The 22785-nt window shown below is 48.2% G+C and overlaps 1 protein-coding gene across 7 annotated transcripts in view; it reads left to right on the plus strand.

Annotated features, from left to right (window-relative positions):
• Nucleotides 1-2429: 2429 nt before the first annotated feature.
• The window catches only part of fbrsl1 (fibrosin-like 1), a 292485-nt gene continuing 272129 nt past the window's right edge, over nt 2430-22785 (plus strand). For 4 of the 7 annotated variants that reach the window (XM_064353701.1, XM_064353706.1, XM_064353703.1 and 1 more), the window contains exon 1: nt 2431-3702. In XM_064353701.1, the coding sequence (XP_064209771.1) occupies nt 3409-3702 (294 nt within the window). In that variant the 5' untranslated portion in view covers nt 2431-3408. Of the gene's footprint in view, nt 3703-22785 lie in introns of all 7 variants that reach the window. The other 3 variants (XM_064353705.1, XM_064353702.1, XM_064353707.1) reach the window with 3 other exon arrangements.

A 22785-nucleotide genomic window follows, 5' to 3' on the forward strand; every position in this document is an offset into this window, starting at 1 on the left:
CTATAGCTAAGGGCAAGGCTACCATGAGTGAACAAATTTTGTTTCTGTACTTTGTGAAAGCAAAATGAATATTGCATGATTTATTTATTTTTCTTACTCAGGGTTGCCTCTGCTTCCCAGTAGCATACATGAAACAAAAGGGCTTTGCATTCCAATTGTCATTTCCAAAATCACATCAACTCAGTGGTGGTGAGGGGAAATATTTCATTCACTGTTCTTATGAAAGAATGTATGTATTTATGATCAAAATGGAGGCGTCACTAAGGAGTCTGTGATAGCTGGCATGGTTGTGATGGGAAAATCAGGCAGTACAGATCGAATGAATGTAACATGAGAATACAACCCTGCATTGTGCATTTGAAACAAATCTTTATTTCTCTTGCTGCAAAGGGACAGCTTCAATGTCCTATGCAGATTATTGTTTGGCCAGTACCCCTAACAAACCTTTATGGGATATAAAATATGAAAACCGGTTTTTGGCTGGACCACAACAGTGGGGTCAGCCCTACAAACGCGAATGTCCGTGACTGAGTGAGTGAGTGATGAAGTTACACCATTGGTCGGCCGGTCCAGTCATATACTAGGTTTTGACCTGGTCTTGTTTGTATTTAATCCCAAGTTATTTTCTTGGGATTTTCTATGCGGAAATAAGGACAGATCAAATCTAAACACATAAGCATAATTATGGTGATAGGAAATTACAACAGGTGTAAAATTAATTTCAGGTAGGGCCACATGTATGCTCTTAAGGAAATTTTTTGCCCAAACCTCAACTTTTTTTTATTTTATGCAAATCGCAGGTGAATGTTATGAAGTGTGGTTTCTGTTCCTACTGTCTAAAAAAAACTTGTAGGTCTGTGTTTTGGGAAGTCCACAGTTGTAAATATTTATTGAACAAACAATGACCTAATTGAACCAACAAAGCTAAGAGAATTGGCTGAAACAACAACCACCATAGGGTGCGTGGGCCAGGAAATGAGATTGACACACCTAAATTAGGATGTGTTATTGTGCCAAATTGCAAAAATTATTGGTAAAAAGAAATACAACAGGACCCCTTCAATAATACTGCGGCAATGCAGATACAGCTGAGTATCACAAGTTATGTACAAGAGTTAATATAGCTTTTTAGGAATAAACGGTAAAACGGAGAGAATTCATATTTCACTCATTGTCCACATATAAAAAAAATGTATTTCCACAGGTCAAAATCAGGCAATATGCATACATTCAAAGACAGACTACACTAATTCCAAACGTATAGAATTCAACAGTAAGCAAAGGATTATAGAGATTATCTGTGTTCTGGAATTTGCATCAGCAGAGAGCGGTTTGCACCATATTCGGACGAGTCCACTCTCTTACAGCCAGGGAACGACTGAGCTGAGCTTGCTTGACTGAGGTCGTCTTAACTAGCTGCAACTTCAAAGCATAGGAGCATCGGGGTCAGGTCAGCGCTGCGTGGGCAGTGCATTTAAGTGAGTAAGGCAGGTTCCTGTTCCCAATGTGCAGTCTTACATAACAGGCTATCAGTTCCATTGAACTTTGACTGCACACATTGACCTTCGGTAGTTGACAACAGAAAGAGGAATAGGTGTAAAAAAAGAAAAAAGGCTCAAATTTTCTAAGCAAATGTCTTTGTAACCATGCGCAGAAAATGATGAAATTGTATGTGCTGTATCTGTCACTGACAGTAACCTACATTACACATTACACACGGAATTAGGGATGAATGAATACATTATGAGTTGTCACAATTTAAAATACTCCACACTGTGGCTGTACAACATTGAAATTCATTACACAATGTATCTTCAGAACAACAACCGTTTAAATGGGGCGTTCTTCAATACTGAGCTTGCCGAGTCGTTACTTGGCACTCAGCGGGCGAAATAATCGCAGTAATTTGTAACATTCCCATGGCACGACTTCTGTGAGCCTCTGTGGAATGGTTATTGTTGCATTTCTCCGGGAGGAATTTTATAACCGAGGCGAATGGCAAGTCCAACTTGCTTTGTGTTAAAAACTGAAAAAATAAACAAATACATGCATCTTATACATATACATTTTGTAATGTAGATTTAAAAAAATCTCACAAACGTGTATTTTAAAGATTAACTGCTCTTTCTGGTGAAACCAGGCACCCGTGCCTCGCGTTCAGCGTCTGACAACGTCTGATGACAGCTCAGCAGTAGCTTTCCGTTTGTTGACAGCGGTACATCAAAACAAACAAATAGCCTACGTAAAACTGTAAACAGCTACAGGCACAAGAGCAACTACCCGACAAATTACACTAAATGTGTAGGCTACTCAGTGACAAAATAAGTTGTGCTGAGAGTCATTGTGAAGTATATAATAAAAGTAGCTCACTTCCTTTGGTAATTGCAGAGGTGGCGGAAGTACGTCAGTTATCTCGGCGCTGGGGCTTTACTGCACTGACTCCAATTTCAGATGTAGGGAAAGAGGGGAGAGGAGATTTTAATCATCTCTGTCTCTTTAAGAGCACTTATCAAAGCTTTTGCATTTAAAGAAAAGGAGAAATACGGTATACCACGAGCAGCTGAACCACCAAGGACGGAATACGGGAATGGATTTATAAAACTTACACGGGCCTGGGAATAGCCGCTGGTTTCTTTTCCCTGTAACTGGATTGGGTTTGATTACAGAGTGGGGGTTGTGTAAGTAAAATAAATAGATCGTGTATAAACATCGCGATTGAGAAGCGAAAGACTTCGGAGATCCTTGCTTTGATAGCATTTCTCTCGTAAAATTTCCATAGTGGAACTTAGCTGCGGGAGATGGTTAACAGTTGAGACTTGCGAAAATAGCTAGCTAGCTAGCTACAGTGCAGTGGATATTGTCCACTGTTCCATTTCTAACGCTTTATTGATACGCACATATTGTCGAGACGGATATTTATATTTTTGAATTTCCCCTTTTCGACCGTGGATCATGGATTGGGTGGTGGAAAACGAGGGGCAGCGGTATAATTTCTCTGCGTTGTCTGCGGTATGCAGCTGTTAATATTGGGTTGTACCGTTGCAACAAAGTTGCAAAGCAAGTGAAATACAGAAATCATAACTATTTTGCGAATTTGCACCTGTTTAAATGAAGGAGACGTCGCCGTTTTAAAGGGGAACCTCGAAAAAGACGTGAAGGTTTGGATCGCTTCTTCGCCTGCATTGTGGAATATTTGAACATTTGTTTGTTATTCTGGAGGTTTATAGCTATTCAAGGTCATTCTGTGAATCTAATTATTGATATAGATACATAGCTATATAATTTGTATATAGGCGTATCGTCGTGTGAACGTTTGGGAGTTCAGTATTTTATTGATCTATTGCAAAGGGAAATCCGTTCACATTTTGGTAAACCAGTGTAATCCTTAGTTTCCACAACGATTTTAAAATGGATGGAAAACTGAAGCAGAGTCGGAGATCCCGATCCCAGCGTGAGAGGGTACGGAGACGCGAGGCAGCTGGCCGCGATGCACGAAATCAGAGCCCCTCGTCTTGCTCAGACAGAGAGCAAAGTCCTAACAGGGATCATGCCTCACAGAATGGTAAAAAAGCTTCCAACTCGGCCCCCTCATCCAGAGCGCCGCGTCCGACGCGGAGAAAGCGACGGGAATCTAGCTCCCAGGAAGAGGATATCATTGATGGATTTGCCATCGCCAGCTTCGCCAGTCTGGACTGTCTGGAGGTAAGGGCGGCTTAAAATGTGTTTGTATTCACAGCGCGTTCTTCTTCCCGATGTTGCCGGGCATAAGTTTCAATTTCATTTCATTAATTTTTTTTAAAATTGTGGCTTCTTTTACTGTCACGCAAGCGTTTGTTGCCGACAACAATGCCTATGATTGACATGGGTTGCTACAGTTGTGCTGTGTTGGTGCTTTTACAGTTGTGTAATTTTTAAATTCCCTTTCAGCCTGCTGGCTTTGCCAGCAGCAGCCGTCTGTTTTTCAGTGCGGTCATGCATGTCTAGTCATATTGTACGAGTGAGCTAATTGAGTGAAAGTGTATGTAAGCCACACTTGCCTTCCCTTGGACATTCTCTTTGAAGCAGTGGCACCTGGCAGAAGGTTTATTTATAAACACCAGATTACCTTCATGCTCCGTTTGAGTTCAGATTCCCACTTATGTCGTAGAGAACATGATAAAAAGAATGACGACCGTAACTGACTGTTTTACAGATGTAGGCACGACTTACATAAAATGATATTGAAGGCCTAATATTATCGACGGATATAATTTGCTTAAGTTGTTACAGCCTGCATAGCTTGCTGACTAAACGAGGTGAAATCCGTTTTACCCAGCTCGCTAACTCAAATGTAGGCTATGGCTAATTAGGTAACTAGCTAGTCAGCCTTTGGCTAGGAATATGTCCCCACTAATTTGCTGAATATCCTAATCCAGGGCTGCCCAACCCTGTTCCAGGAGATCTGTTTTCCTGTGGGTTTTCACTCCAGTCCCAACAAAGCACACCTCATTCACCAGCTAGAGATCTAGAATGGCTGCTAATGATTAGAATCATGTGCGCTAAATTAGTGTTGAAATGAAAACGTACGGGACTGTAGATCTCCAGAAACATGGTTGAGCAGCCCTGGCCTAAGTTACACTTCCCAACTCAACAGCTAACCGTTGCAGCTGATTTCCTTAACTGGATATTTAGATAGCTAGTTCACATCTTGTTTACTAATTGGCACATTAAAACGTAATTTCATAGCACTGTTATAGCTACATCTGCAGCGGTTGTCAAGATTTTATAACAGCCAGTTAAATTAACTAGATATAGCACTAATTACAGCATTCGCTGTATAGCCTGTGCACGCATGCACATACCATGTTGCAGATCTATTTGGGATACTATCTGAAAGGTCTCATTTAGTATGTTTTTTTTTTTTAAATATTAATTTTAAGTTGTCACTTGTATACTGTGGCCTACAGAAAGCTAATGAAATCCGAAGCGGGTCCACTCCGATCCTCGAAATCACTGACACCAGAAGGGAACGCCCACCCTACGAACTTTTAACGTTACGCTGTCATTTTCAGGACAAGACAAGGTTACGTGCGACACTACGCTGCAAAAACAATTTTGGTGTAAATCTGGCATTACGACTTGTCCATGTAATAGCTTGCTTAAGTGACATACTTTCCTCACTCGATGGTCATGCGTTGATGGTTTCCCAGTTTTGATGTACAGCTCACTTAGGGAAGATACTGAAATTACTCTACAGTAGTAGGTATTAAAAAAAATGGGAACACGTTACTGTTCCAAGTTTATGCTGTCAAGTGAGTGTTAATTATAAAAAGAAGAGCTGTAGATGCAGTGTTGAGAGAAATAGGCCTACCTGTTACCCTGTGATATTTTTTTAATGTGAAGAAACCAAAAAAAATAAATTAAAAAAATCCACGTGTCTGAATGTCTGCAGCGGCTGATTTGTCATTGTCATTCTCGTATTCCTGTCCTGCGCCTTTCATTCTAAACCTCTGAAGGGTCTTTAGTTGGTCACTGAGGTGACAAACAGAATCATCACTAAAAGCTTGTCATCAATTTGTCATGACCCGTCTGGTAACAAGATTAACCTGTCAGGCCATCAGTAATTATCTTGGTATTCTATTAACTTCAGGCTTTGACACTAGATAATGGGATTTGTATTAAAGCACAGTGTCTAAAGATGGCTAAGACCTGGTGATGTGGAAGCACTCGTACAAGAATTTGTCTGTCAGGGTCATTGTGGCTTCTCCCCTTTATAAATTCTCAGAGAAACATTTTCAAAGGATTTTTTTTCTGTTTATTATTGGTGCTGTCAAATTGCTTGCTTTTTATAAGTTTTTTTTGGGGGGGAATCCTAAATAAGAGATCTGTGCGGTATGATAAAATACAAAAGCATATGCGGCTAGACACATTCGTTGCTTTCCTTAATGTCACCCCATTGTCATTGAAATGGCCTACTAGCTCCTCTGTGCAGCTTTCAGATAACAGCTGATATGATTTGATTCTGATCTTTGGGGGGGAGAGGGGCGGGGGGGGGTCATCGTAAAATGTAAACATAAGCAAAACTAGATCCAATCAATCCAATGGTGCCAAATTATTTTCCATGGACAGCTGAGAGCATGCAGGTTTCCATTCCAACCAATCACTTCACCTGCTGATTTCACTAATTAATACACCCGTCTTCAAACCAGAGAGGAGGAAACTAATTAGTGAAATCAGCTGGTGAAGTGATTGGTTGGAATTAAAATTTGCGTAGTCTCAGCCCTCCATGGCACATGATTGGGCATCACTGATTCAATCAATCACATTTTGGTTATATAGGGCAGTGGTAACCAACCGTGTTCCTTTAGGTCTGCCATCCTGTAGGTTTTCATTTCAACCTGAATTTGGCACACCTGACTACTCACTAGCAGCCGAACATACTGTAGGTCTCTAGCTGTTACACGAGGTGTGCTTTGTTGGGGCGAGAGTGCAGATGGTAGATCTCCAGGAACAGGGTTGGTCACCACTGATATAGGGCATTTTTACAAAGGATTTGTCACAGTGTGCTGCACAGTTTATCATGGCCTAAACCCCTATAGACCAAGCCAGCGGTGGTGCCAGCAAGGAAAAATTCCCTGGAAGACCTATAGCGTGAAACCTTGGAAGGAATCATACTCGTTTGGGCGGGGCCGGGCAGGGCTGGGCGGGGTGGGGAATCCTCCTTCGGTTGGCTCAGTATGAGGGTTAAACGGCTGAATACTAGTGAAAGCTAGTTGACAGCTGTTTTTAGCTGGCATAAGAAAATGCAGTCAGGTACACTGGGCCCTAAGTGCTTCTGCTTTGTAGCGGCTTCCCAGTCCTGAAAAATGAACCTTGTGCACAGCAGGTAATTGGAAACAACTAGGCCTACTGAGTAGCGAAGTTAAAACTTTCTGTGCTCCTCACCGAGAAATGGCGTTTAGAGAGCTCATCGCTTTCCTGTGTAAAGAAATGACCTCTCGGCCCTCGAGAAGAAATGATGTTTGCGCGAGGCTTTGTCTGTCTTAACGGGTCTCTTAAAGGGGCACCTCGGGCTGCTCTCATAAACGATCATATTGGCATAGTTACCCGCTAACATTCCTATATGATATAATAGCTCGAACATAATCGGATATTTTCGGGTTGGAACCGGTGACGAATCTGAAAGTCCACCGTGGGGAAGCAGTTGTGTTGGGTGTGAGAAGCGCGCACAAACTCGACAGGCCTCATTGGTGAAATGCACTTCTAAATGCTGCAGTTGCTGTGCTGTCCCAACTCTCCCTTTGTTTTAGGTTTGCGCTCAGCCCGTAATGTGCCCAGTTAAATGGAGAAAATGAACGCGGGTACGACTTGCCGTCGTTGCAGAAAAACAAAGTTAGTACGTCGCTGCTGGAAAATTTCCCAAAATCGTGACGGGGAAAAGAGCAGCGGGCGGGTGACGTGATGTCACGCACGACGTCGCAAGACGCAGATCTTGAAAAACAAACTTTTTTTTTAAATCTGAAAGTGACATCAAAACGAAAGCAGGGCCCACTTATTTTCGCTCTGAAACGACGAGGTTGACGGTCGTGCTTTTTTTTTTTTTTTGTTTTTTTGTTTGCGGGGGTGAAGACGAACGCAGATCTGCCCTGCTGAGTCACCGTTTCTCAGGGAGTGTGTGACGATATCGAGAGTGCAATACGGGAGGGGGGGAGGTGGGGTGTTGGGGTGGGGTGTTGGGGGGGGGGGGGCAGTATCGGTTAAAGGACTTGAGGATCGCTGTTTGAATCAGAGCTCTTTTGCCCTTGAGTAATGTACTTAATCTGAATTGCTTCAGTGATTTCCCAGCTGTTATGTGCTAAGCTGCATAAGTCACCTTAGATAAGGGTGTCTTTTGAGGGAATGTGCTTACAATATAAGTAATTAAAAGTCTTTGCTGCTGCTGTTATCAATCATATCCATAGTTTATTATTTTTTATTTTGTCTTTATGTTAAAGAATAAGAAAGAACAGCGGTTGTGATTTTTTTTGTAATGCGCTTATCTAGAAAACGAGCAGCCGTGACTTGCCCCATGGGAAGGTCTCTGTATTCAAGCTGCTCTCAGTGCAGTTCATCTGCAGGGTTAACATTGCTGCTTCTGTTATTGAATCATGGTTTTATTTGGTGGAATGCTGTAAACGGCAGTTAAGAATCTTGTTTACGGACCTTGTGTGAATGGCTCTTTGTTGGTTTGGCACAGCAGAATTTTGGTCACGGTCTCCGTGTTTGTACCCGGATAGGAACACGTTACGACCCAACTGGCCCGAGGAGCCAATCGGATATCAATTATGCAAATTTAATTGCATCCCACGATGCTCTTTTGATTCCTGTGACATCAGATGGGCGTCCTCGGCTCGGTGAAGAGGAAGTGCCCGATCGATGCACCGTTTCACTGCGCTATCAAAAGCCGACCCGCCGTTCTCTTAAGGATAGCCGAGGCTGTTCACAGATTGATCTGTGACTGTCGGGGTGAGAAATGCACCCGAGGTAATCCCCGTTCGCGCGAAACGCGTCCGCGCAAAAAAATATTCATGTGCACGAGAATGTTCACTTTGAACATCTGGATGCATTTATCAGGCAGGTGTGCGCGGAGTGCAGGTGTAGGGATTTATGAACACGACCACATCACTACCGCAAAGTGGATTTGATGAGGTGGCTACATTCGGTTTGAATTAATGGCGCTTTCAAACTGTCCGATGACTTGCCCGGCTTCCTTGTTTTGTGCTACAGTGTGCTAGAAAGGCATTAATTTCATTGCGGGAATTTGGCTATTGTGGGAAGCAGCTTACCTTGTAACCTTTGGTGGTGGGGGAAAAAAAAAAACATAACATGGCTGCTTTGTCATTGGTTTCTTTTTACCGCTAGTGTGGATAGATGGTGCAGGTGTTTCTTTTTCTTACTTTGTGGAAACCTCAAAAGTCTATTTAGAAAATTATACAACGCTGCTAAGCCTTCCACACAGGTCCCGGGTGAAAATGAGTTATTGGACATTGATAAGAAAACGTCGCAATTATCCACCTTCCATAAGAGAAATGAGATGTCTCGATTCATCCGTCTCTGTGCTGAATTGGAGTAGCAAATCCTCTGGCTAATCCCGAAAAGCTGATCCTTATTTTCTTGCCTGCTCAGGCTTGAGTTGTCAGATCCGTGTGCCTCTGCGTTAGCGGGAGAAAACCCCACATTATTTGCTCGACTCCATTTCGTTCGCGTCGGGGATATTTGGTCCGAGTTGCTCAGTTCCTCTTTGGCTTAAGCCCTACTTCCTAAAACATTCTCAGGTCAAGTTTTACATTTGGAGGGGGCGTCTACTCACTTATCAACATGGCTTATTTGTGAAGGCAATCTACAGGCTCATTTGCCTTTGAGTGTTTGACAGTACTATGTCAACATTAGTAGTGTCAGTATATCTCCTTTTCGTTGCATTGCTTTGATTTTCACCCCAGTGTAAATAAAGGCTTACATAAATGCCTCTGAAGTTTAAACAAGACCAGGTTAAAACCTAGTATATGGCTGTATACCTAGCACACGTGATCCGGCCGACCAATGGTGTAACTTCATCACTCACTCAGTCACAGACATTCGCGTTTGTAGGGCTGGCCCCGCTGTTGCGGTCCAGCCAAAAACAATAATCAGTCCTCAGTTATAATTTTATAATATTGTAATATTGCAGACCTTGTATTAAGAAATACTGTTTAAAGGACTGGATGCAGTAGCCACTGTGTCCCGCACGACAGGCGAAATAAATAAGTACGGTAACAGACCCTCTGAGGGCCTTGTTCCTTTGCCTATAGATTTGTGCCGGGGTGATGGAGCATCCTATCAACGGAGAGTCCTGGCTGTGCCGCACTGCCCCGCTGAAACCGGCCAGCCTATCGACAAACCCTCTAAATATAACCTACTGAGGAGCGAGGGCTGGCCCGCCTGGAGGCGAAGGGGGGGCGATCATGTGATCTCCATACGCTGTCCCTTTCTGGAGAGCGCCACCGAGAGGGTGTGGCTGGTTGTCGGCGCACCCAGGTCGTCAACAGCAACATCTACGGCAACGTGTATGTCAACCGCAAACATCGAGGTCCGGGCGTCGCTTTCCCTCTCGAACCCGGACGATCGGGGACGGCAGGAGAGAGACGCAGTGCAATAAAGCCAGCGGAGTCCGTTTAGCCTCCGGTTTGGAGCACTTTACGTCTCCGTTTGGTGCCGTGACCCTTATTCACAGGCCTTTTAAAAACGCTCAACGGAGGAACTGCCCGAAGCACGTGAGGGGTAAAGCTCGGAGTTCTGGGAGCCGGCCGCCGTACGGTTTACCGGTTATTCGGTGTCTTTTTTTCCGTCTCCGTAGTTTATCATCGGCTTCTGATAATTCCGCGCGCGGCGGAGCGGGAACAGGTCGTGGAATTGCAGCGAAAAAAAAATAAAAAAATGCCATGGATCGGCAAAATAATGAAAAGTAAGAGGAGCTTGGGACTTTTAAGAGCCTCGCTATGGGGTTTCGGACTGCACGTTTTCACATTTAAATGTTTTATCCCCCCCCCCCCCCCCCAACGCGTGTCGGAACTGCTGAACCCACAGGAGAGGCAACCCTGTAAGCCACACTTCATTCTGTCTTTCACAGCGGCGTCAACGTTTCTGCGGCTGAGATTGGCCTACATATTCAGTTTTTTTTTTTTTTTTGTCAGGGTGTGCAATGCCACCCCCGCCCCCCCCGTCTGACACAGTGACCACAGGTTATGGGTGGTTAAAAACATCCCCCGCACTTGTACAGGCCCTCTGCAAATCCCACTCCCCCCTTACTGCCCCCACCACCCCCACCCCCCCCCCCACAGCCAGACTAACTGTCCAACAAATCTCCCAGCCTCCCTTGCTCTGTGTCTCTGGCCGAGACACCTACACCTGAGCAGCCGCTTTCTTCACGCTGCCTGTACGCTGGAGGGAGGGGAAGGAAGCGGAGGCGGCTCCTGTGGTCCGCCCCCCCTCCCCCTCTTCCCCCTCCCTCCCTCCCTCCCCACCCCCCAGACACCGCAGTCACTGCACACGCGCATGCTCTGCGCACGCACACGCGCAGCACTGCGCACGCATCCTGCATCGCTAACAGTAAGTAAGAAACACATTCATCTTTCTATAACAACGAGAGCTGGTGGCTCACAGGGGTCAGACTGGATCATATCTGTAATACATCACCCAGTGATATAAAATTTCCTTTAACATATCTAGAAAAAACAAAAAAAACCCCAAGACATCCTCTTAGTAAGCACTGACAATGTTTCTACCACGATCAATCGTCAGAGATGAGATGTAACAAGCCACAAAACTGGAGAGTGTTTTCACACACACACGCGCACACACAAACAGAGCAGCTTATATTTATTGCTATTTATAATCTGTAGCTATTTAATGCATTGTAATCTTGAAGATCGCGCGCATATTTTATCTGTGATTGAATGCAGTTTTACTTCAATAAAAACGGTTTTAGTTATTGGTTCGCACATCTCAAGGGAGTCATTTTCATTTAAAACACCGCGTTTGTAAACGGATGTTTTTCCTTAGCTCCGGTCCAAAGCGTTATTTAGCGTTAGCCTGCGGTAACTGTTTTCCTGATCAAGAGCGGCATCGTTTCTTTTTTTTTCTTTCTCCCTGAATCGCGGGGCCCTTGTTTGACTGGGCTCATGTTGAAGCCGAAGTCTCAGAACATGTTTTCTTTATGAGCGACTCTGGCAGCGGAAGCAATTAGCGTAACCGTTGGCGACAAGTTTTTTTTTTTTTTTCTTTTTTCTCTCCTCGGCGCAAACGCTAGATATGAACATTAGCTCCGAGGGGCTGAGCAGCCTTTTACGGTCGAAGTGATACTTCCCCATAATTGCCGAGAGCTCGGCTCCCAGTCTGAAATAGAAACCAGAGAGACGGCTGCCGCTCGCGGTACCTGTCTCGTTATTATTATTTTATTTTTTTTCTCCTTTTGTTAAACGTGGAATGCAGAAAACGGGCGTGGCGTGTGAGCGCCCGTGACGGTTCCGTTTCGGGCAAACCCTCTGAAATCGAGACGGCAGTTATTTTTCGTTTTTGTTTTTTTTTTTTGTTTCGTGAAACGCTGGCCTCACACGTCGAGGAAACCCAAACAAGGACCCCCCAGCTTGTTTCGCTTTCCGCCGCGTTTGCCGTCTTGGCAGCTTAAGGCCTGTCTGCTGGCCGGCTGCCAGAGCTGTGGCCCTCGGACTGATTTGTTGTTGCTGGGCGGGTAATGGGAAGCCGCGCTGATTTAAACAAGGAAAAAAAAAAACTAAAGTAGTCATTTATTTTATTTTATTTATTTTTTTATTTTGGTCTTGAGATGTGTCTGACTTTGCTGCCACTGCTGATCTGTCTGGCTGCAGATGCCAGAGCAGCGGTGTGGGAAACGTAGCGTAAGTTGAATTTCAGTGAATGGTATTTGTGGAGGAAAAGGCACTGTGATGAGGAATTTCAGTTGGTGATATTGTGATGGTATGCAGAGCTGTGGGAGGGTGGCTTGGCTGGTTTTTTTTTGGGGGGGGGGGGAGTGGTTGTCAAGAAAGTGGCACATTAGACGCACAGGGACCTGCTGATGGAAAACTGTGAAACCGTGTGGGACCCCTCAAATAACTTGTGCTTCTAACTGCACCATGTTCTCTTGGGAGGGTGGGGGGGGGGTGTCAGAAAAATTGAGCGGTTGGCCCTGGGGTATACAGCGGGCCGCGGTAAGGGGGTGTGAGTGAGCGGCGGGCGGGGGGGGGTGGGGGGGGCGGGGGTGGGACACGGAGTTTTCCGTTATCGCCTAGCGGCGTTACCCAGCCCTTTCTACCCCGGGCTTTCCCCCCCCCCCCCAAAGGGCTTGCGCTCAAAATTCAGGCCTGTTTTTGGTGGCCCGTGGCAACAGCGGGCTGTTTCACGAGCGTAGCGGTCTTTCTACACCAGAGCCCCAAAGCCCTCTCCTGATTTGAAGGAGTTTCTTTCACAGCGACTTTTTTTTTTTACCGTCGTTTCGCGGTGTGGTCCATGCGTTTCGGAAGGTTTTCTCAGCCGCGTGCGCCCCCTCCCCCCCCATGCCCCCCCACACAGGGTCGTTGGGCTGTGCACTTGATCCCAGTGGAGTGTGTGGGGCAGAGGTCGACGCTGTTGAGGCTGGGCCTAAAGGCCAGGCAGCAGAAACACCCCCCCCCCCCCGCCCAACCAACCCCCTCCCCCGACTCTCTGAAAAGAACAGGCTTCCCTGAGTCACGGCTGCCTCCGTCCCCCCCCCCCACCCCCCTTTTGCGTGTGTACCAGCCCTTGCTTCAGCGAATGACGCTCTTGGCTGCCTGCATGCATGCTCATTAACCCCAAATCCATTCACTGAATCATCGCGTTCGGATCCGCAGTCTCCTCCCACTGCCGACTTCGTGGTCTTATCAGATTTCCTAGAAGCCGTTGTGATTGATTCTGTCTTCTGAGACGGGCTTAAAGCATCTCGGCTGCCTTTCTTCTTTCTTTTTTTTTTTTTTTTTTGAAACATTTTCGGTCGGGGCTGTCGTTCGCTCGGTGCCGATTTGCATCAGCAGGAACTGACCGCGGGCGGCCGCGTAAAAGCTCTCGCAGCGCTGCGTGTGAGAACCGCCCGTCGGAATGTCAGACCTGTCGAGCGGGTTCGCCGCGCGTTTGAAGTCGAGTTCCTTAAACGTGACTGTTCCGCAGCGCCCGAGATTTGCATGGATGCTGGAGCTCGGATATTTCACTTTTGTTATTTTAGGTGCTTCTCCTTTTTTACCGTGTAGGCCTAATTGAACGGTCACGAAAAAAAACCTGGGTAGCGTTCCCACACGCACACCAGTGATTAATTTAAGTGGCTTTCCGTAACAGTGTTTCCTGTTCGGAGAAGATTTAGCCAACCCAGTGTTATTTATTAGAGTAACCACTGAACTTCTATAAGTGCTGAGAGAACTGTAAAGCAGGGTGCTCTGCAGGCCATTACAGAGTTGAGGATGAAGCACATCGGAGTCGGTATTTATGAGAGTTGTTACTCCAGAACGCGCCCGCGTTATATTCGAGACGCTACGGTTTTCCCAGAGTGCCGTGTTCTCCCCGGAAATCTCGCCCTCCATTATTTCTGTGTTCTCGTCGAGCCGTTATCAGTCGGGTTAAATTATGCGTAAATTAACAGCTATTGTCTTTGTGTCTGAGCTCGGTTTTTTTGGGTTTTTTTTTTGCACTCGTTTTATCGCCAGCGGAACACTGGGAAAAGACGCTCAGCCAGGCGTCTCTGTTGTCGCGGAACAACTCCACACATTTGACCCCCTCAAAAAAAAAAAAAAAAAAAAAAGAAGTAAGTTTAGCACCTTGGAGGCGAAGGCTGAATTACAGGCTTGTCTGCGGTCACTGTCACCCGGAGTGATGAAGGCGTTCGAGTTCGCTTTCGAAGGGGGGTGTCGGTTAATTGATTCCACGTGATTGTTTTTTCGGCGACGGGGACGTGAGAGACGCTCCCCCCTTTGGCAGCGATGTGGCGTCGGGGCGACAGTTTTCTCCCTTTGTGAGCCGGTAATGGTCGGGGTGACATTGCTGTGTCTACATCCCCCAGCTGTTGCGTCCGTCCCCCGTCCTTGATGCCGGTGCCAGACCCTGAGCGGTACGCTCTGTGCCCGTGTGTACTGACGACGCCTCTCCTACTCGTTTTAATAAGCACATCGTCCGCTGGCTTCCCCGCGTTCTTTCCTGTCGCCGTCCGAATGAATTATTAAAACCCGCTCAACCACAGGCCTGTGTCAGAGGTGTCGGGGAGAAAGCCCTGCCATCCGCGGCGCTACCAAACATCAGATAAATATTAAATAAGCCAACGCCAAATGCATTTTTCATGAAGCCGCCAGAGACCTTCACCGGTATTTGTATAAAAAAAAATAAAAAAATTTCCATGTCTTCCAGCAACAGGCACATTCTGTCTCTTGAACCATTAATACCCCCCCAAATTAGCGTGTGTGAACAGAAAGGCTTAATGTTTCTGGCACGGTAGCGCGGATCCCGGTCGCTGAGCCCGTTCCAAGCTTCCCGCTTAATCGCTTCCTGACGGCGATGGAATCCTCGTTTGCTCACCGTTAACCCCTTTCTCTACACTCGGGGATCCAGGTGTTGGTGAAACCGATTCCCTGCCGGATAATCGTGTTTCCAGTCCCCGTCGGCAGACTAGCGATAAGGGCACATCGATCCGTTTCACTGTGCCAAGGTTTTAAAAAAAAAAAAAAATGTTTTTTTTAATGAATTAATTCCTTCTTTGAAACCTGGAGTTTTCCATTCTGCCGGAAGCTGAGCGTTTTCCGACAGGGCAGAACGATAGGACTGGAGGAGCTGGACAGACGCACGGCATTCTGGCACTCTCTTGCCCCCATCATGTGACCATGTCAGATTATAATATATTTGCGCTGACTTCGTGCAAAATTCAAGTTCTCTTCTTTACCTTTTAAAGAGCAGGTTTTCTGCAAAGTTTTTTTTTTCAAAATTCTGAGTCAGCGTTCTAGAACCCCATTGCTTCCAGTTCACGGCAGCAGCGATTGTTACATCAGCATCGGAATGTTCAGCTAAGAACATTCTAATCAAGCGTTTGTGATCTTGCGCACCTTAAAAGGTTACACAGAAGTATGGCCTTTGCTCTGATACCGCTACGGTTCGGCGTTTGCGAGCAGCGCGTCTTCCTCTGTCAGCCGCCTCTGGGCCGGAAGGAAGGAAGGAAGGAAACGCTGAGGTTAAGAAAAGATCAAGCGGTTTTTTTCGCACACCGTATCGCATCTCTCTCTCGCGCGCGCGATAAGGTCACGGGTGACCTCGATTAGCTGGAAAGCTGCATGGAAAGGAGCAGCTGGACTGCACAGGAGGCTCGGTAAAGGATATGCCATCCCTTTCCGTCGGTGACAAGCGCGCGGCGTGCGCGTGAGCTATCGACCCGCCGAGCGGGAGTGCCTTCTCGCCCCGCCCCCCTGCGTGGCGTGCGGCGACGATTCACGCCGCCGAATACGAAATCCCCGGCGATCCGCCAAACCGCCACCTGACTGACCGTTCGCGAAGGTCGAGACGGTCGAGGCCCAGAACGACCGGGAGGCGTTTCTGGAGGTGCCTCGTGGGTTAAACGTGTTTTTCGCGCGCCTGTTCAGGTTCGGAGACGCACGCTCGGCCGGAGGGGAAACGCGGGCGGACCTTTCGCCGTTCCCGTTCCCGTCTTCGTTCCGGTTGGCCTGGCGAGAGACAACCCTGACTTTGCCCGATTTGTTTGCCGGTTCAGTAACCGGACACACGGCAGGACTCGGCGAACCCCGCAGAAGAGAAAGTGAGCTAATGTGTGTGTTTGGGCCCCCCCAACCCCCACCCCCCACCCCCCACCGCCCCTCCAGGCAAAAACGGAGTCTATTGTTCACAGCAGAATGCACAATGGCTTTTTCTGTTAGAGCACGGCCGCCTGTAACCGTTTCCTAGGGAAAGGGAGTGGGCTGGGCGGGCGGCGGGCGGTGGGCTGGCTTGCAGCAGCCGGGGGGGAAGAAGAGATGGTGGAAAAGGAAACGTACTGTCACAGCGAACAGTAATTGTGGTTTTGCTAACTGAGGGGGGGGGGGGGGGGGGGCGGCGTTTCCACACGCTAACTGTTCTTACCTCGCCGAGGACTTAGTTTGGCTCCAGTTTCTATGGCTACGATTGGACTACGTGACTGGCGTGGGAGCAGCGGGTCTGAGCCCCGTCTTATCTACGGCGGCGCATTCCAGCGGGCGGGGAGGGGGGGGGAGGGAGTGCCCTGCTGTCGGACCTGGCTGTTGGAACTCAGTGAACAATCTACCCACCCCCCCGACACTTTGAGGTAAACATATAGGCTAGCTGAAACTGAAGTATCGTGGAGTGCCTTTTGAAAATGAGTGCTGTTTTGTGGTCTTCGCACCAGATGTTTCCAAAAACATTTTTTTTTAAGTTAGAATTGTAACCAGTTTGTTTCGCTGGATCCAAAAATCCCTTGCTTCTTTCATAGTTGCTGTCATCTGGAAAAATCGATCAATTTTTCCACAAATATGATGACATCGTCTGGAAAAATACTTTTTTTTCCCAAAAATATTATGAGTAATATGACTAGTTCTCAATTGACACCCCACACATCTCTCATTGTAGGCCCAGGCCCCTGGCTGGTCATCAGGAAAGGTTTCTTTCCTTTAACGGAAAAGTGAGCTCTAATTGCAGTTGTTTGAATAGCATATCTGATAATTATGTTAGTGCAGAGTATTGGAGCATTAATAGAGGTGGCCCTGATCCACGTTAAGCCATGTTGGGTGATGTTCAGAAACATTAGACGAGTATGTGACTGAAATGGAGTGTGCTAGGAGAGTTTTATAGCATTTTAAAATATTGTTTATAGAAGATCATCGCCGCAGAGTAGTAAAAGTTTGTCCGTTTTCACTGTGTCTCTAAGATGTGAATTATGGGTTTTGATCACCTGCGTAAACGCGGAGCGTATCGAGTGTCAGAATTCGGAGTGGGGTTCTGAATTTCGGCTCGCTCATTCTTTCCTGGGCCGGACGTTCGGGGAGTCGTGCTGGCGGACGCAGCCGCTCGGCCTGTTTGAAGCCCTGCCCACGTAAGATCGACAAAAACCCAAGCAGCCGCGACTTTCTCCCAATTGGATTCTCTCTCTTAACATTTTTTCTGGTTATGCATATTGTGTGTGTTTGTGTGTGTGTGTGTGTGGGGCTCTGAGTTCGTGTTTGTGTGTGCGCATGTGCCCAAGAGTGTGTGTGTGATTGAGTGTTAGTCTGTGTGTGTGTGTGTGTGTGTGTGTGTGTGTGTCTGAGTTTGTGTGTGAGTGTGGGGCTCTGAGTGTGTGTGTGTGTGTGTGTGTGTGTGGGTCTGAGGTTGTGTGTGTGTGTGTGTGTGTGTGTGTGTGGGTCTGAGGTTGTGTGTCTGTGTGTGTGCAAGAGTGTGTGTGTGATTGTGTGTGTGTTATATGCCATGTCAGGGTATCAAAGCTAATGCAGAGGTAATCTCAGCCGGCGTGTTGCTGAAATCGGGTTTTTCGTGCTCCTGCGTGCGGCGCGCTGTGTGGCACTCGAGAGGAAATGACGGTTTTCACGGCCGGTTCTCCCCCGATAATGACCGCTGGGCGGGCGAGGAAATCAGTTTTTTTTCCCCCGCTGTTCCAATTTCCAGGTGCGGCTGAAAGTAAATAAGGAGCCGCGATTTAAGACAAAAGGCGGCCATTTCTTTTTCGGGGCGCTCCTTCAGAAGTAATGATTTTTGTACGCGTGTACGCCGTGACGCGACCCGGGGGGAACCGGCAGGAGGACTCGGGCTGCTGAGGTCACGGGCTGGCACAAGATGACCCCCCCCCCCCCCTTTCGCTGTTGTCAGGTCCTGCGTTTCCCTGTTTGAACTTTACGGGCATTGAGAGTGAGATGGGAGTGAGTGGGGAGTGAGTGCTCACAAGGCTGGGTTTGTAATACACTTTAACACACTCTCTCAAACTTTCTCTTTTATACATACACACACTCTCTCTCTCTCTGTCAAACTTTCTCTTTTATACACACACACACAAACACGCACAGGCCACCATTGTAAATAAGAATTTATTCTTAATGACTTGCCTGGTGAAATAAAGGTGAAATAAAAAAAAAAAACCTACCCCACACAAAAACATCTTGCCAGTACAAGTAGCAGCAGCGAAAAGAAACAGTCCTGACATGCATGCTGCTGTTGTTTTTTTTTTTGTTTTTTTTTTACTGACTCCAGCATGACTCCGCTGCTCCACATCCTGCCAGTGATTCAGTTAGCGGCCTGCTGTTAGCGGCCTGCTGTTAGCGCCAGCCCGCGGTCTCTGTGCATCTTTAGCGTCGGGGCTGGGCGTGGGACAGCGGGGCGTTCAGGCGCTGTAATGTCGCCCGTTTGTCACGCCGGGCTGGTGAATCGGGGGCGGGGGCGGGGGGGAGGGGTGTCTCGCCCCCGCCGGGGCCTGGCGGTTCTGCCAGGGCGAAAAGAGGAACAGCGAGCTGGGCTTAATCACCTGACCGAGAGCGGCGGTGGCAGCGGCTTCCTGCCCCCGCTGCCCTGTGTGACTGCGGTGTGTGCATGTGTGTGTGACTGCGGCGTGTGTGTGTGCGCGTGTGCCAGCGTGTGTGTGCGTGTGCCGGAGTGTCAGCTCCAGAAGTAAACCCCTCCCTGGAGTCCCAGCGTTGGGGGGTGTGGTTTGGGGCCACAGGCCTGTTCAGTTTGCTCCCAGGACGCTCAATTGGCTGTTTTTACCGCACTGGCACTTGGTAACATTTCGGTATCTCTGTGGCACAAGCTGTAAGGAACAGAGGCTTCTTCACTTTCATTTCCTTGCAAGACGGTTCCTTGCAGTCTGCCCCCCCCCCACCTCCTCCTCCTTCTTCCTCACTTTCCCTTCCCCCACCCACCTGAACAATTCTGTCAAGGTCAGTGGCAGCCGGTGAGCAGCACTTAAAACCGGAAAAAAGACGGCGACGCCGGGGTCAGCAGTTCAACCTCCCGGGCTTGTAAATAAACGAGTCAGCGCTTGACAGGAGTCCTGTGTTCCATCTGTGCGTTTTGCGTCCGCGAGAAATAAAACTGCGGGAATGTTTTCCTCCCCCCCGACCGCGCGACGTCCGTCGTAGGCTTACCGCCGCGGTGCTGCCGGCGCGTTTTCCAGGTAGGCGGTTTCTCGCGGGTAGAACGCTCGCGCTCCAACCCCCTAATTGCCGTTTCATTCCCCCTGCCCCCCCCCCCCCCGCCCCCGCACCGCGCACTTTTGTTACGGGACTTACTCGTCTTATGAAACGGTGTTTCTAATCTGATGTAATCCCTTGTTTTTTGGCTCCGGCGCTGCTGACGGCGGAACAGTGTTAAGCCCTCTGGATTTTGGGCACGGCGCGGGACGGGCCGCGGTGCCTTACTGCTCTTAAAAACGCGTGCGCGTTCAGATGAATTGGATTACCCCGCTGTGCAAGCTCTGCCCACGCCGTGTCACAAACAGGGGTTTGTTTTTCCCATGGTGCACAGGAAGTGTCGCCGTGGGGTATGCATGGCAAATTGTGGTCACCCACTCACTCACTCACGGACGACCTTTGAGGGACGTTTGGTGGGACGCATGCGCCGGTGGCGCCAGCTAAAATGTGTCTGCGGAAGTGAGTTGCGCCGTGGGTCTGGACGGTCACGTGCTTGTTTTTTTTTTTTTTTTGAAGAATGAGGAGTTGTCATTGATCACTCAAGGTGCATATGATGTTCTACAAATGGTGCATGCTGAAAATAAATAAACCGAAGTGGTGCACATGGGCCAAACATTTCCCATGCAATGTATCTGGGGTCAGCAACTGAATTGGCTGAACTGTTTGTATTCTGTTTCCATTGTCTGAACCGGCATATAGTGGACCGATAAGCCTGTTTTGTGAATCAGTTCATCGATTAAATATTTTTCAGATAGGCATCGCGGCAGCCATTTTGAGTCATCAGAAACAAATCGGCATACAAAAAAAATATATTTTTTTTTGTCAGATGCTGACCTCATTTTACAGTGCTTTAGGAAGTCAAATGGCGTGCGGTCTCGTGTGTGGGTGTTTGGATAGATGTCAACCCGCCTGCTCTGTATGAAAGTTGTCAGTCGTTACCCACGAGGCCCTGGGGCCTCGGAACTTTTGCGGGCGGGGGGGTGGGGGGGGGAGAGCACCTGGGGGGGGGGGGGGAATGGAAGGCCAGGGGGATGGGATTTCCTGTGTTTGCCCGCGCTGCTCGGGGTGAGCGCCAGAGCCAAGTGTTGGGTTACGCTTCGGGAGCGGTGCGTTTTGGCAGCGGCGGCGGCGGTGGCGGTAAGGACCGGCCTAGCGTTCCGCCGGCCCTGCGTCCGCACGCGCGACGCCGAGAACCGCAGCCGCCCTCGACGCGCGGCGACGTCCAGGAAAAGCGTCTCCGCTCTCCCGAGTCTGAACAGTTTCAGCTTTTAATCCGTGCCGATTGTATCCTTTCAGAAGGCCGAGGTCCTCTTTTGAGAGTGTGGCCGAGGTGGTGCCTGTGGAAAACGAATGAACTCCCCGCGTTCGCCGTCGCGAAGATAACGGAGAGGAAATGAAGTTTTTTATGGCCGTCGTTTACGAGCGAGCGAAGCGGCGGTATTGAAATCGCGCGGAGACTGGAGTCGCTGGCTCTCCTCCGCGTTTGGACCTGTCACTGTGGATTAGAGCGGAGAGGCAAAATGACAGCCGCTGAACTGTCAGGATGGCGGAGCTTTGGTTGCGTCTCACTTTTTCGAGGGGAAATATGTTTTCTCTCTCAGTTTGAGTCCGTCTCTTTGCTCTTGGAAATTCTGACCTCAGGTTTTTTTTTTTTGGGTTTTTTTGGGAAGACGTCCAGCCCCCTTGATTAGGAAACCCTCTTCCCCGCTTCGGAAACTCGCCGAACCAGTGCAGACAGGTTGCGTTTTCTTCTTCTGTTTCTGTTGTCTCAACAAGTTAAAAAAATACGCTTTACTCAAAATGCCCTCTTTGCCCTCTTCACCGCGAATGTGTGGGGTAATTATCACTGTAAACACGAGTCTGCGCCCAAGCAAATTTGCTAGCAGAGCACAATGGAACCAGCCCTCGAGGGTCACCTTTGTACATTGAATAATGCACGGTCGGTCGCAAGTGAGCCCAACTCAGTAATTTAGGGAAAAATCCTTTCCTTTAAATAGCCCATTTCTCATTGTGTTATCTTAACAGATTGTGCCGTGCAAGGTTCATGCTTTCCTATGCACACGCTTATAACCTTCCCCCACACGGCTAGAGTACGGTTAGGCTGTGTGTGTGTGTGCGTGTGTGCGTGTGTGCGTGTGTGCGTGTGTGTGCGTGTGTGTGTGAAAATGGCTACTCCTTCACCGATGAAAGACACGCGAGTACAGTTTCTTCCTCGTCGCAGGAAGATGATTTACGCTGTCGTTCCGTTCTTCACCTGAAGGGGGGAGAGAAAAAACCAAAGAGAAGTCGCAGCGCACACGAGCGCGGCGTGGCGTGCTGTCTAAATGTTGCCGCCAGCGGCGGCAGGTGGCGCAGTCCCATAATGCCGTGCGATCCGGAGAGAGTTAACGTTGCCGAGCAGGAAGTGTTCCTCGTGGGTGGTGTGGTGTGTTGGCGGGCGGATTCCGCAGGCACCCCCCCCCCCCCGGGCGGAGTAGCGGGCCGCGGGTATACCGCAAGCGGAGCGGAGAGGCGCGACGGTTTGCGGGGTCGATGTAGCGCGGCGCTACTTTGGTAGTTAAACATCTGTTTTTACCCCCAAATCCCAGAAGCGCGGGTAATGAGGGAGCGAGCAGGGGGGCGGGGTTTCGCGATCTGTGGGGTGCCTTTCAGCCGTTTATTGGAAAAGACAAGATGCTGCAAACCTCTTTACATCGGTTCTTACCGAGTCGGTCGGGACAGAGCGTTTTTGTCTGGCTGCTGTTTTTCGTTTGTTTTTTTTTTGTTTGCTGTTTGTTTGTGTTGGAAATGCAAACAAAAACCATGGATTTCTCTGGGCCTTTTTTTCCGCCAAGTCCTGCGAGACAGGTTGAGCTTCGTTAATTCTCTCGGCGGTTAAGATGCCGTCTCTAAAAGCACATTTGTATGTTGAACCGTAATAAATGCGATACAGATGGGCTGGGATGAGAGCTGTTTTTCCTTAAAATAATATGTGGGAATGGACGAGAGCTTTGCGGTTTGGCTCTCTTTTTTGTCTCGAAGGGACTTCGGTTTTTTTCAGTTTTCGTTTTTGCAGTCAGCGCTGAAACCTTTCCGCGGCGGCGCTGTGCTCGTCGCTGTGCGC

Source organism: Anguilla rostrata, chromosome 10, assembly GCF_018555375.3.
Source record: "Anguilla rostrata isolate EN2019 chromosome 10, ASM1855537v3, whole genome shotgun sequence".
NCBI lineage: Eukaryota > Metazoa > Chordata > Actinopteri > Anguilliformes > Anguillidae > Anguilla > Anguilla rostrata.